At 37.5% G+C, this 16,132-nt stretch overlaps 1 protein-coding gene across 1 annotated transcript in view; it reads right to left on the bottom strand.

The window, feature by feature from the left end:
- Positions 1-9,403: 9,403 nt before the first annotated feature.
- Positions 9,404-16,132, bottom strand: part of Vcpip1 (valosin containing protein interacting protein 1) — a 25,015-nt gene continuing 18,286 nt past the window's right edge. Inside the window, exon 3 of the mRNA XM_021155371.2 lies at positions 9,404-14,316. Within this exon, the coding sequence (XP_021011030.1) occupies positions 13,448-14,316 (869 nt within the window). The 3' untranslated portion in view covers positions 9,404-13,447. The remainder of the gene's footprint in view (positions 14,317-16,132) is intronic.

The following is a 16,132-nucleotide window of genomic DNA, read 5'->3' on the forward strand; positions in this document are numbered from 1 at the left end:
TGGGGTGGGGGGAAGGGGGGAAGAAAGAAAAGTAACAAGCACATGTAACAATCTCTCACACGATTTTCAACCACAGAGAAGCAAGAAATGTAACCCCAAAACTAAAAAGGCTGAGGCAAAAGGCTTATGAGTTCTGAGTCTCCTGAGTTATACAATGAGACCTTGTCTGACAATATATGGTAAAAATGCATACACTTAGTAGTAGTGAGGTATTTAAAAAAGAAAGAGCTAAAGATAAAAATACTGAAGCAAATAGAACTTCCCTGCTTGCTCATAGGAATGCAGGTGGGTTAAGCACTTTGGAAAGCATTTATAATTGCTTCATTTTTAATTTAAAAAAGCTGGAGCTGGAGAGATGGCTCAGTGGTTAAGAGCTTTTCCAGGTTTCAATTCCCAGCCCACATAGCAGCTCACAGTGGACTGCAACTCCAGTTCCAGGCGATCTGATGCCCTCTTCTGGCTTCCACTAACACTACACTACAGGCAAAACTGGGTGTGTGTCTATCATAAACCAAACATAAGCCAGGATGGTGGGTGGCACAGGCTTCTGATCCCAGCTGAGCCAAGGGACTGCTGTGAGTTCAAGGCCAGCCTAAACTACATAATGAACTCCAAAGCAGCCTGAGCTACAGTAGCCTGAGCTACAGTGTGAGACTCTGTCTGAAAAAAAAATAAACAAAGAAGCATAAACCTAAGAAGGGACAGCTTTCTTTTTGTGCCTCAACAGCTACGAATGGTTTGGACAGTTAAGGCTTCTATCAAGCTTTCACAATGAAAATTCCTTCAAGCTATCTTTATATTCATATTCCGTGATAAATTTATTTTGTTATTTATTTCTCTAGAATTTGTTGTTGTCGTCATCACGCTGCCCTTTTAGCTGGCCTCCTATTGCCTTAGCCTTCCCAGTCCTTGGATGGCAGGCATGTTCTTCCATACCTGGCAGATATTTTTATTATAAAAATAATATTTAAATGCTTTACTAGGGCTCATAGTTCACCTACAGAGCAACTGCTTATACTATGTGAGAAACTTTGTTCCTTCACTGTTCACATACACACACACACACACACACACACACTTTACTAATTCCCTTTCCTGAGATTATTAAGTAAATTCCTCCATAGGGAGATGTACCTTCTTCCCATCCTCTATGAAGAAAGACCAAGTTCACCCAAGATTTGCTAGTTTGAAAAGCTTTGGTTCGTGTACTACCTATGAAATTATTTTAACAGAAGTATGTACACAACCATTTCCATGAGGAGATTTTGTTTTTGTTTTTGTTTTTCAAGACAGGGTTTCTCTGTGTAGCCCTGGCTGTCCTAAAACTCACTCTGTAGACCAGGCTGGCCTCAAACTCAGAAATCTGCCTGCCTTTGCCTCTCAAGTGCTGGGATTAAAGGTGTGCACCACCACACCCAGCTCCATGAGAACTTTTTTTTTTTATGTTTATTTACGGCTACCTTGGGGCATACCCAGCTATCAATAAATCAAATCTCTGTAGAATAGATGAAGACAAGCAAGAGATAGCCAAGCATTTGAATATGTATGCACACAAGAGTGTGATAAAAAATATAAATTAAAGTATATTTGAAATGCCATGTACCAGCTACTGCAGCAGAAAATTTCCCAAAAGTTCTGAGAACAGCATCTAAGCAATTCCCTAATACTGGTACTGAAAACTGATGTCATTCTTTTATAAAGCAATAATGACTAAAATCCATAAATACATATACAGCCTTTGACAAATGTTTTTGACAGATATTTTAACTTGAGGACATAATTCAGTTGAGGAAACAATGTGTCTGAATATTTATAGTAGTATATTTCATCATAACCCCAAGTGAAACACATTTACACTTAGACTGGCTTAAATAGTTCTATGGCTAATAAAAATTGTATACAGTTAAGACCCCACTAAATGGCTCTTTCTCTTCTAAGGCCTTGCACATGCACTTGTCTTAGATAATAGTCACAATTTCTTTAATCATAACAACCGGAAGAAGTATAGGTATTATTTTCACCTATTTTTAAATCTGGAAAACTGGACACCCAAAGGTTAATTTGTCCAGGGGCATACAATGGCAGACTAGAATGAGAGCCAAGCTGCCACTCCTAATCCTGTAGTGACTGTGGGTGCTCAGCTATAAATACAGTGCATGTGAGATGTAAGATAGTGCAGTGCAAAGAGAGAGCTATGGTGCTTACAATGAGTATGACATCATTTACGACAAGCATGCATGATGTAATGAGCACATGTCTATCACACTAGAAAATGGTCTGTAGACTAAATAAACTATTAATAATATTTGACTGTGAAGAAAAAAGTCAAATGAAGCAAAAGAGGCTTTGCATTTTTTACGGGTTGTCCTTGTATTATTTGACTCTTTAAAAACATTAATTTATTTTGTTTGTTTTTATTTTTTTTAAGATGGTGTTAAATGCTAAAAATAACTGAAAACTCTAGAAGCAGCACAGGTGTGATACATACTCTACAGATCTTGAATGTCTCCAAGGGCTCATGTGTGAAAAGTTTGTTCTCAGAGCAACACTGTTAATGTACGGTATAACCATTGAGAGGTGATTATTGGGTGTGTATACCTCAGGAAACTATGGGATTCTGGCCCCTTCCTTTTCTTTCCTTTGGTCCTAGCTCTTGATTTAATCAGTTTCCCTACCATGCTCTCCTGCTGTGATGTGTTTCTTCATCAACCCCCAAAAGACCAGGCCAACCCATGAACTGGAACAACCAAACTGTTAAGTCCTCTTGGTTATCTCATTAATGCAGCAAAAAGATGATAAGATCTCTACTCCTGCATCGATAATGCTAAAAGAAATGTTCTTCAGCAGAAAGGATGAGACATTTATTACACATACATTATTAAACATTACATATTTCATCTGAAAACAAAACTCTAGCTGAGAACTAGATCTTGGGTACAGAAATGTTTGCTCCAACCTGACTCCCCCACTATCAATACTTTTACTGATCCCCATATTTAGAGTGCCATTTAAAATTTGATGGACATTATTAATAGATGTCACACCGTCTAACACAAGCAACTACAGAATTTTTTTTGAGTTCAGCTTTTAAGTTTAAAAATAAAAGCGGTTGAACTGCAAGAAAAAGTTGCAAACAGCACTTGGGAGGCAGAGGCAGGCAGATTTCTGAGTCTGAGGCCAGCCTGGTCTACAGAGTGAGTTCCAGGACAGCCAGGGCTATACAGAGAAACCCTGTCTCGAAAAACAAAAAAAAAAAAAAGAGAGAGAGAGAGAATTGGGGTTTGTTTGTTTTTGTTTTTGTTTTTTGAGACAGGGTTTCTCTGTATAGCCCTGGCTGTCCTGGAACTCACTCTGTAGACCAGGCTGGCCTCAAACTCAGAAATCTGCCTGCCTCTGCCTCCCAAGTTCTGGGATTAAAGGCATGTGCCACCACTGCCCAGTGAGAAATGTTTCAAGTATTCTTGTGCGTCTCCTCCCTCTGTATTTTGGGGTTAGATACAATTCCCCCAATCTATCCATGTCCTGATCCCTAGTACTGTGAACATATTATGTTTCATGATAAAAAGGATTTTGCAGGAATGATTCCATAGAAGATCTTGAGTGGAGATACTACTGCCTGTTAGCCCCGAGGCACGAATCATAGGGTACTTAAAGAGTAAAGGGGGAAGCAGAAGAGAGAGATTACAAGATGTCGCACCACTGGCTGTGAATAGGAAAGGCTCATGAAGCCAGGAATTCAGGCAACTTCTAGAAGCCAGAAAAGGTAAGAAAACAAATTTCCTCCCAGAACTTAAGAAAGGAATGTAGCTCTCCTAGCGCCTTGCTTTTAGCTCGGTGCGATCCTTTTCTCATTGCGGGCCTTCAGAGCCACAGGATAAGAGATTTGTGTTATTTTGAGTTACACATTTGTGGTAACTGGTTATTGCACCAATAGAAAATTAACTCACTTTCAAATTTTTGATCTGTAGTAGTAAAAATCATGCTTTCAAATATTTAAAAATGTTCTTTCACAGTGTCCATATTTTGTCCAATATTTACAAGTAATCCTACCCCAGTATTCAAAACTGGAGGACAGGAACTCCTGGCCAGGAGAGATGATCTCAACAGCTGAAGCAGAGATAACTCACCAACCGGTGAATTTCTAAAATTCGCTATTCCCTGTGGAAACACCTAGACATGCAATCTGTAGAGACAAAAAAGCTGAAAAAGAATAAGAAATATTGCCTCTGATAAAATAGAAGGTGACAACATTCAGGGTAGGAATGGAACAGAAGCAGCACATATATGTACTCATGTGATGGTGAAGAAAATGGTTCTCATGTTGGAAACCTTGCTTTAAAGGAACGATGTGTGGCCCTAATTTCTTTTCACACATGAACACAAGTTTGTGACTGGTTTTTACACTGTCTAAAAATACATTGGAACATACTAGCCAGATAACTCACCAGCTAAGGGTGCTTGCCTCCAGCTTAATGATGTAAGTTTGATCCAGCTCTCAAGCAAAATGCCAGACATGGCAGTGCAGATCTGTAATCCTGCAGTTGCCATGCTGAAGATGTGGAGACAGAGGGCTTGCTAGCCAGCCAGTGTAGGTAAATTGATGAGTTCCAAATTCAACAAGAGACCTTCTATTTCTTCTCTACAGTAGAAGTCTGTATTGGTCCCATCTTTTGTAACTGTGATGAAATGCCTAAGGTTTATTTGGCTCAAAGTTCTGAAACTTCAGAATCCAAGATCATGCTGGAGAGTGCAACATTGATTTGGCCCACAGTATTAACCTAACTAGAGAGAGGGTGAAGATGCCAAGCATAGGAGTGAGAAAATATCATGTCAAATACAGAAAGCCAGAAGGTAAGAGTCCCAGCAATACTCGTGAAGACTTCCACAAGACCTCATCTTCTAGCACAGCTACTCTAGGGACCAAACCTCCATGAATGAAACCTTGAGGGACATACAAAGTATATCCAAAATAAGATAAGATGCTGGGCAATGGTGGTGTACGCCTTTAATCCCAGCACTTGGAAGGCAGAGGCAGGTGGATTTCTGAGTTTGGGCTATACAGAGAAACCCCGTCTCAAAAAACAAAAATCAAAACAAGACAAGAAATAAAGTGCTCTTAAAAAGTTATAAGTAGGGGGCTGGAGAGATGGCTCAGCGGTTAAGAGAACCGACAGCTCTTCTGAAGGTCCTGAGTTCAAATCCCAGCAAATACATGGTGGCTCACAACCACCCGTAAAAAGATCTGCTGCCCTCTTCTGGGGTATCTGAAAACAGCTACAGTGTACCATATAATAAATAAACAAATCTTAAAAAAAAAAAAAGTTATAAGTAGTCTATGAATTGCATCTTAAGTCGACTCTGTCTTGGCCGCCTCCATCTTTTCCTACAGAGCATCTTGACCTCAGTCCCCATCAAAATTACAGCCTCTAGCTGTTTTTGTTTGTTTGTTTGAGCCACCATGTGGTTGTTGCTCTTTAAAAGAGCAGTCAGTGCTTTTTTTTTTTTTTTTTTTAAAGATTTATCAGGTGCACCAGAAGAGGGCGTCAGATCTCATTACGGGTGGTTGTGAGCCACCATGTGGTTGCTGGGATTTGAAGTCAGGACTTTCCTAAGAGCAGTCGGTGTTCTTACCCACTGAGCCATCTCGCCAGCCCCATAAATGGAAATTTTTTGGTTTTGTTATTGTTTTTGTTTTTGTAGACAGGGTTTCTTTCTCTGTATAGCCCTGGCTGTCCTAGAACTCACTCTGTAGACCAGGCTGGCCTCGAACTCAGAAATTCGCCTGCCTCTGCCTCCCGAGTGCTGGGATTAAAGGCGTGTGCCACCACGCCCGGCTCCTTGTCTATTTTTCAAGACCAGTGTTTTTCAACCTGTGGGCTGTAACCATCGGCAAACCTCTCTCTCCAAAAGTATTTATGATTCGTAACAGTAGCAAAATTAAAGCTATGAAGCAGCAATGAAAATAATGTTATGGTTGGGGGGTCACCACAACATGTAGAAAAAACTGTACTAAATAAAGATCACAGCATTAGGAAGGTTGAGACCCACTGCTCCAACCATTTTCATGTAGCCCAGGCTGGCTTCAAGTACACACTGTAACTGAAGAGCTTGCACTTCTGATCCTCTTAACTCCACCCCCCAAGCATTGAGATTACAGGTGTGCACCACCATGCCCAGTCTAGCTAGTGTTAGAGTTGAAAGCCAGTGCTCTGTGCACACTAGATAAGAAATCTACCAACCACACCACATCCTCACACATATTACTAATGCAAAGTTCCTGCCACAGGATTCCACAGGAATTCTAGCAGTGCATATGGGACACAAACTAAACATGACCTTTGGAGAGCCCTCCAGCCAAATTGAGAAACTAGCTAGCATATCAGTATTCTAGAACTTTGAAGTAAAGTTGTTAGACATTTATCTTACCACTGATTCTCAAATTTACCAGGATTAGTCACTGAGGAAAACATGAAACTTTCTTTTTCTTTTTTTTTTTTTTTTTTTCTTTTGAGGAACATGCACATTTGGAGGCAGGAATATAGGCCCCAAGTAGGAATTTGGGTAGGTAGCTGGGCTTCAAAACAGCGGGAAATATTAAAGCCATGTACTATACTTTCAGAGTTCAGCAGATTGGTGAACATAAAATTTAGATTTAAATGATATTCAAAAGACCTAGGACCACTCTTTTAATTACGAATGTAGCATCGAGGTTTAGAGCATAGGCTGTGTAGTCATAAACATTTGGGTTTATTTCAGTTGCTACCTAGTTCTGCCACTTAACTACAAGACACTAGTGTTTTGTGACTTTTCCTAGCGAGATGTGAAAAAAAAAAAATGCCTATTCACTCCAAACAGGACAACAAACCTAAGAAAGGATTCCACCCAAGACTAGCTTGGTAAAGAGATCGATCAGGTCTACTTTCAAGAACATGGATGAGAAGCTGACTACAGGAGCATGAGCCACTATGCTTACATAGCCCCAAGAAGAGAGGGACCTTGTTTCCTTCAGCACACTATCTCAAGAGCTCTTCAGACCCAACCAATTTCTAGGAGGGAGCTAGTCTTCTGATGGTTACTTCAAGACCATGATGACCATGCCATGTCCAGAGGCACAGTTCTATACTCTTGGGTTAATTGCCTAATCTGTATAAGCTTTCAGCCCAACATAAACATCTAGGTTAATCGTCCGTTTGCTAAGTGTTTAAGCTATTGTCTAAACACATGGAAAACAATCACTTTAATACTTTAATAGTTATAGTGACTTATCACTGTAATAAGTGTGGTCTTTACTTGATTGCACCATTTACTTGACTGTAGGCACTCAAGAGCACATGAAATTTGTTGTTCAGAACTGTTTCACCAGCTCCTAGAAAAGTGTGGCTTTTTACAAATACTTGTTTTGAATGAATGATTACAGGATGACTACACAATACTCTAGTTCTATAAATCAAATGTAAAAATTAGTAATTTTACAGGCAGACTACATCTCATCTATGTTTCTATACATAAAACCAAGACAGGAATAATCAAATACACACACACACACGCACACATACACATATGTTAAGAAGTGGGCCAAAGGCTGGTTTAGTTCTAAAGAGCATAAATTTGAAGACCATTTTTCACTTTCCATGTGCCATAGTGTAGAAAATCAATGGACTTACTTCAACTTTTCTCTGTACATTTTTAATTATTAGAAACAATCAATTATTCAGCCTTATTTTACTTACTGGGGTATGACAGCCAGTCAATAAAACTAAAACCAGTAATGAACTATCTTAAGTGGAATGTTTATCTTCTTTATTGACTGAAGTTTTGAGAGTTCTATCTTGATGGTATATGACCAATGGCATGCGCACACACAGAAGACCTCAAGCTCAAGTTTGTGACTGTAGTCTCAGCATTATGAGTTCGCAGTGCCTGTTGCTTCAGCACTACTCTCAGCAAGCGTACCGATGGTCAACAGAACAGAGGTACAACTGCAAAACCTCAAGGTTACAGCAGCTTTATGGGCCTTTAAAGGCTCCATAGCACATCTCAATCACAAAGCACAGAATGTCAACTCTCCAGGTTCTTGGTAGTTTGTGAGATTAAGCTCTCATAGAAATATTTGGATGTAAAAATATCCAGTTTCTACTAATTGGTAACATACTATACACATTCAACAAAGATCTAAGAGTGTAACACACATGGCCTACATGTAAGGCTGTACTGCATGTCAGTGGCAGGTGAACTCTTACCACAACTTAAAAGCATAATAACCACAGCAAGTATTTGAATGTACACTGTACCAGACATGGTTTTAATGTTCAGGTAATAACTCATCAATCCTCCCAGCGCTATTGATAAATGCCATTATCATCCTTCTTGGGAGTGATACAGAGGCTACACAGTAGGTTGTATGCTTGACTGGGACCCAAGTCTGGAGTCTAGGGCAGTTCTAACCACTGATACAATAGATATTAAATAAATATACTAAGGCTTAAAAATAACTCAAAGTGGAGAGTTGAGTGGTGAGCTATGAGGACTTCACTGCTGTTTTCTATATTTTCTCTTCATATCCTCATCATCACTAGTACTTTTTTCAAAAATAAATTCTCAATTAGAACATACCTCATTTTGAAATATTTAGTAAGCATTGCATGACCCTTGCTTATTTTTTTTTATAATTGGATTCATTTCATCTAATATTAAAACCTGCATTAAGGAAAGACATTACAGTTCCTGTGTAATTCATATGTATGGGCATTTTTTTGTTTTTGTTTTCGATTTTTTTTTCTCCTTTTTTGAGACAGGGTTTCTCTGTACAGCCCTGACTGTCCTGGAACTCACTCTGTAGACGAGGCTGATCTCGAACTAAGAAATCCGCATGTCTCTGCCTCCCAAGTGCTGGGACAAAAGGCGTGTGCCACCACTGCCTGGCTGTAAGTTTTAAAAACAACTTTATTATGATAAAAATTTTATTATAAAACTGAACTGTTTGTTCATGCATTATGATATTAAACTCTAATTAGAGGAAACTAAAGAACATTACTTTTTAAAAAGCCAATGTGAAGTTGAGGGGGAATCAGGAATATATTATTTAGTTTTCTATTAATACAAAATTTCAAATACTGTACAGTGATGTGTGCTCAAAAACACTATACTGTTATACTGCTACCAATTATTTAGTCTCAATTTTAATATATACAAAGAATCATGAAACCAGAAAGTAATGTCTAACAGCTAGTGCCTTACAGATAATAGCATCTACACTACTTCACTGCCAATTAAAGTACTTGTTAGTTTTTTGTCTAAATATTTATACTATTATGGCTTTGTTTTAATCTAAGAAGCACTTCCCTCCAAAAAGGAGACTCTCCAATTCTTAGCACTAATACTTAAAGTCAAACAAACCTGAAAATATTGATAAGCTTTTCAGTCCTTTATTGCTCTACAACAGGCATAAAGGCTCCAGGAGGGATTTCTGCATTCTAAAGAAAAGTATGCAATACCTTAAATTTTAAAATTTTAAAATACTAGTAATTGATACAAGCAAATAACATCAACTAAAACTTTTTCTTTACTAGTTTTTCCTTTTCTTTTACAAGAGAATAGTCATTGTATTATTATACTACAAAAACATGTCAACTCCATAATTAAAAACTTTAAATGTCAGGTATACAAGTAATGGTATTTTCTTCAATAATTCACAATTTTTTTTTTACAGTTTCTGCTACTTTGGAACAAACGTTAAAATTTCCACGATTTGAGTATCATTAAATATGAACTGAAACACTTGGCATCTCAAAGAATGGCAGAACTTGCAATTAACTCTGTGACATTAGTGACTGATCTCCCCTTTGTTAAACACACATTTTACTACCATGGCCTATTTTCATGAGCTGTTCTTGTTTGAAAAAAAAAAATCTAACTGTGAAGAGCCTCTACGTTGTACAATTTTGTTATAGTCTTGGAAAGTTGAACATCTAGCCAACCTAGAATATGCATCTATTTATGTTATAAAAAAGTAACTTTGAATCTAAGTTAAAATGAGTGGAATTTAAACCAATTTTGCAAGGGCTCTGATTTTATAAGAATCTTAAGGTTAACCTTGCTTTGAGATCAAGGGTAGTGGGAGGGGAAGCAAGAAAAATAAAATTCTCAAGATTTGTTTGTATTTGAGTATTTAAGTTTGGGCAAATTAAATTGACTGTTGAAAAATGAGGACAAAACTATATTAATGTTCTGAAATTTAAAAAAATATAGTATCACTATAGTGAAAACATGAAGTATCTAATGACAGAACTTAGAAGTTTATTTCGTATCTAAATGTTACTTAATAATAGGGCCCTAAATATCTAGAGAAATGTTCAGTAGCAGACAGCAGGTAACTACATAATACATTTTTTGCATTTGATAGCTAACATGTGATATGTCAAAGTAGTTCTCCAAAATCTGTCAATAATAATATAGGAGTTGCTAGTAAATTATCTTCCCTGAGGTAAGAGACCCTATTTAATAGACAGTGTTAATATCCAATGAATATGATCCTTAAAATAATGGCAATAAAGACCTGTAAGACCTGTGGCTAGTCTCACAAGTACATTCCAGAATGCTATCTCAACTGCAAGCATTAAAGCTTAATTGTTAAAAACCAAACTAAAGACTATAGGAAGGTATAAAGCATTTCAAATACTAGCATTTGCTAAATTTCTCAGGCCTCTTTCCTAATTATTTCCAATAAACACCTGAAACATAGTTTAAGGGGTGGGAGATGAATGGGCTATCTAGGCTTGTTCTTTAGTTCCTGAGTGACCATTCCCTTGGAGCTAATTGTATACTACTCATAATACTTGGCAGTGTCTTGTTTCCTTCAACTTGAGCAATTGTTCATTACCAGCCTTCTGGACATACACTACCTTTAACTGCCTGGACTTTGGGTCATCAACTCAAACTTGGTATGGTTACAAAATGGATTACTGAAGAAAAATATTTACAGTATTACTTCAGTATTCAGTGAACACTGCAAATAGAACTGAATAGGTTTAAGTTACAGTTAGGTTACTTCTAGGGCTAAAAAACCATTTTTACTTGAGATCACAAACTATTGTACTGCACTGACATAGCACAGTGGTACCACAATGGTAAAAATGCATCTACACTCACATAAAATACACAAATAATGTTTAAAACAAACTCTCTCAAAATTTACCCCAAACCACTAATAATCTCATTAAATTTCAACTGATTTGAAATATGTTCAAGAATTCTGATGAATTCTCAAACCTGTTTTTTGTTTGGTTGTTTGTATTTTCTATCAAGGGAGAACCCAAACTTTTCTTTATACCCAATTTTCTAACCCTAAATACCAGTACGGTCACTAGAGACAATGAAGTATTGTCAGAGATTAAATCCATCTTCTAACATTCACATGTGCATAATTTACACTAAATTCAAGTATTTAACAGGGAGATAAAATTAGTCTCTAGCCAGGCATGGTAGAGTATGCCTTCTAGTCCCAACACTTGGGAGACAGAGGCAGGCAGATCTCTTTTTAAGGCCAGCCTGGTCTATAGAGTGAGCTCCAGGCCAGCCAAGGCTACATAGTAGTAAGACCATGTCTGGAAAAAACAAAACTTGTTTCTGATATTCCTACTTTGAGATCCTGCCAGTTATTAACTTAAAATACCAAGCCACAGAAGAGCATCTGTTAAAGCAGGATGATTATATAATTTATTTGACGCAGTACATGTTCTGCTTATTGAGCAGTTTTCGTGTACTTAAACCAGGAAAAAAAAAATTGAGAAGAGTATCTCAGTGGCTAAGCCAAAATAATAGTGGTTAGTGGAGGGATGGGGGAGGGGGCATTAAAGCACAGCTAATTGTTAAGAATTTGGCTATCTTACTTCATGCAAAATTAGTATATGAAAGCTATATATTTTCCTGGAACTTTAATATGAGTGAATGAGTAGAGATATAATATTTCAAAGTCTGATGTGGTAAACACTAACCCAGGTGGTGTGGTGCTGTACATTATCTTAACCTCAGCCACACTTGCCTAGATTCTCCCTTCCTTCCACATTCAACAAAGTGGACTTTCAGTTAAGATACTATCACAGAAAAAAACAAAACCTCCCTTATCTAGAAAAAGTTCAAGTACAACATCCCTTTTGAATGAACAGGAAGAGATTTTTTAAACACCTGATAATGTATTTTCTGACATAGAATTTTGTAGAATTGCAAACAGTTCTGCATCTGTTACATGTGCAAACAGAGACAGCCAGGCTTTGAATGCTCTAAGAGATTATATTAACATACATTTGTCATTCGTTCATTCAAATTCAACTTAATTTCAGTAAACAAAGGAAGATGGACTGAAAAGCACATTTACAAATACAAATCTACAGAACAGAATACAAGAGCAGTACCAAACAATCTCAGGAATATGCAGTCTTTACTACATAAGCATGAAAGCAATATAAGCAAATGCTAATGGTCTGCTGGAGTAAACTATGCATCCAAACTCAAGTGAAGCTGACAAAAAGAAAATCTTAAGGACACTAAGAAAAAAGGAAAACATTTTTGGTTCAAAGGGGCTTAGAGACATTTAGCATATACAGGCTTACACACCACTGTGTCAAAACTATAGAACCATTCATACAGATAAACTCTCTGTGACTCTGACATACTCTGAAAATTAGAAATTAACTACTGCTACCATTATTTTTAAATATTCTAGAACAAAATGCCATTCTCTTTTATGTAAGATTTAAAAAATAATAGGTGGAACTTGACAGGGCCAAGATTAAAAAAATACTGGCAACATATTATCAACAAGAGCACACAACTGGCCATACCTCAGACCAACTAACTGAATCACACTGACTTTATCATACTAGGGTAGATATTTCTTCCCAAGTTTGCTCAAATCAGGAAAATGTTGTATCATTACTCTCTTCTGTCAAGATATTTTTGCCAACAATAGCTGTCTCTATAATAAGTAATCTAATAAAGTGTTTTATGTATTTTAAGATACATTTAGTTCAGGTAAACTTGAAATCAACATTCTCATGAAATGTAGGACGGCTACCTTGATAACAATGTGTACAAACTGTCAATTCTGGCCTGTGCAGAAACCAAACATTTAACAAGAGAATTTTCATGTCTGGAAATTAAGACTTTCATGGAATTAAAAATGACAAAGAACTTCCAATGAACCACATATATGGAAGAAACCCTTTCAAAAGATCTAAACTAATTTACAAGAATTCAGAGCCAGCCTGGGCAGCAGTATATTAAAAGCTATTGCCAATCACACACTTGCTATCATGCACTGAATAACAAGATATAATCTTTGAATTATATACGTACAAGATTTTTAATGACTACTCAAGTTATGTGGCCCAGCCAACAAATATTACATATTCACAATAAACATTCTGCCTTTATTAGCCTCTAAATTAAATCACGAGTGATCCATCGGCTCAGTTGTGTTAGTCGTCTCAGCATCTTGACTATCCATCTCTTCAGGTTCCTCCATGGAATTTTCTTTTTGTGCTTTTGACCTTGTGGCAAATGCTGCTCCCAGTACATCTGCTACATGACTATCAGCTGTTTCAGTATTCAAATTCTCAGTGCCACCAGTTAAAGAAAAAGGTTCAGGCAAACCAGTCTGAAGATTCCCAGGCCTCACAGAACTCACAACTTCTACTTTTCTTTGGGAAAGATCAGATGGTGTTTGCTCTGTACTTTGATCCCGCAAGTGCTTGTCCATTGAAGCCTGAATAGAAGAAACCATTTCCTGCAATTTTTTTCGCTGGGCCTCAACCACATCAGGATCAATCTGCCTACCGTCTCTCATTGTTACTACTCCAGGAGCTATTCGAATAAGCTCACTATTACTAGAAGCAGCTGTGAACACAGGAGGCTCTGTTTTAATGGAACTATTACTAAAATCTGTCCCTGTATTATGCTTTCTCACAGCCAGAGTTTCCCTAGCTCTGGGATCAATGTGCAGGTGACTAGATGCAGTTCCTAGAGAATGGCCCTTCCCCTGAAAGGCAGTTACATTGTGAAGTTGCTCAGATTTCTTTTTCACTACTCCACCACTACCTAGTTTTAATAACCCATGTGAAGGGCTTGATTCCCTACTTCTTGTAGTAGCCTCTGCTCGAACCTGACTTACAGCCTCTTTAACTAAATCTTCAACATCAGGACCAATGGGGAAATGTCCTGCAGCATCGACACACAACTCCAGTCTATCTTCAGAAGCATTATAAACAAAGGTTTTGCCAGGTAGATGTGGAAAAGTACAATGTTTGCCATCAGCCATGCCTAAAGAAAAGGAAAGATATTTAACATGTTAAAATCTTGTTTACAATACTATCAAAAGCATAGCAAAGACATTTATGGTCAAAATAAAATTTCTGAATGCAATTGATAGATGAACAACTATCAAAATTTATTTGCAGCTGGTCAGTGTTAGTGCATGCCTTTAATTCCAGCACAGGAGACAGACAAAAGTAGATCCTCTGAGCTGGAGGTCAGCCCTGTCTACAGAGTAAGTTCTAGGACAGCCAGGGCTACACAGTGAAACTCTGCCTCCAAAACCAAAAAAAGAAAAAAAAAAAAATTATTTGCTGGGCTTGAGAGATGGCTCAGCTGTTAAGGCACTGACTGCTCTTCTTTTTTTTTTTTTTTTTTTTCGAGACAGGGTTTCTCCGTGTAGCCTTGGCTGTCCTGGAACTCACTCTGTAGACTAGGTTGGCCTCTAACTCAAGAAATCCGCCTGCCTCTGCCTCCCGAGTGCTGGGATTAAAGGCATGTGCTACCACACCCGGCCTGACTGCTCTTCTGAAGGTCCAGAGTTCAAATCCCAGCAACTACATGGTGGCTTACAGCTATCTCTAATGAGATCTGACACCCTCTCCTGGTGTGTCTGAGTGTACTTAGATTTAATAAATAAATAAATAAAACTGCTACAGTGTATTTAGACATAATAAATAAATAAAATTTAAAAATTATTTGCTAAAAAATAATTGATAATAGTACCAAAAAAAAAAAAAAAGTAAGACCTTAAAGTACTTCTATCAGGGAATGAGAAATATATATATATATGAAATCATCATCCTATTGAGAAGTTAGGAAAAGAAGTTTAAACATCTGAATTAGAAAAAAAACAACAATATCCAATCACAATGTAAACCAAGAAGAAAATATAATTTTATTTACTAAAATTTAACTATAATTTCAAACAAATATTAATTTCAATAGTAGGAAAAATGTGAATTAATAAAAATTCAGGTAGAAATTTCTCCTAACATGTTTCTGGCATAGTCAACTGACAAAAACCCCCGAAGCTGCCAGAGCTTTAGCTCAGGAGCAGGGAGCTTCCACTACGCACATCCTCATGTCCAGCCAAACCATACAAAAGAAAGAAAACATCAAGTCAGATCTAAATGGCTATTTATTAAAAACAAAGCATAGTGGTCATGCCTTTAATCCCAGCACTCAAGAGGTGGAGGCAGAAGGATCAGAAGTTCAAGGCCAGACTGAATGAACTGCCAGAAGGTTTGATATTCCACCACTGTTCCCTGCTTTCACTCATGTGGACATCCAGTTGTCTCAATACCGTTTTAAAATAGGTTATTTTAATTCAAGTCTCAATTCTACACCTAACATTTAAAAAAAAAAAAATCAGACCCTGCAAGATAACTCAGGTAATAAAAGCACTTGCCAGACAAGCCTGGCCTAAGTTTGAGTCCTAGATCCCACTGTGGAGGGAAAGCATCAACTTCCAAAAGTTGTCCTCTGATACACATGCACAGCGACTCATGCATGGCCACAAGTGTACACACAAATACACAAACAAAACAAAATTTTAAATAATGTTTATAACTAGGAAACAGAAATGAATTATACTAGCCTCAGCTTCTACTTAAGAGAACTAGAAGGAAAATAAAACTTTAAAACCAAACTTTAGGGCTGGTGAGATGGCTCAGTGGGTAAGAGCACCCGACTGCTCTTCCGAAGGTCCAGAGTTCAAATCCCAGCAACCATATGGTGGCTCACAACCATCCACAACGAGATCTGGCGCCCTCTTCTGGAGTGTCTGAAGACAGCTACAGTGTACTTACATATAATAAATAAA

This window comes from Mus caroli, chromosome 1 (assembly GCF_900094665.2).
Source record: "Mus caroli chromosome 1, CAROLI_EIJ_v1.1, whole genome shotgun sequence".
In the NCBI taxonomy this organism is placed as follows: Eukaryota; Metazoa; Chordata; class Mammalia; order Rodentia; family Muridae; genus Mus; species Mus caroli.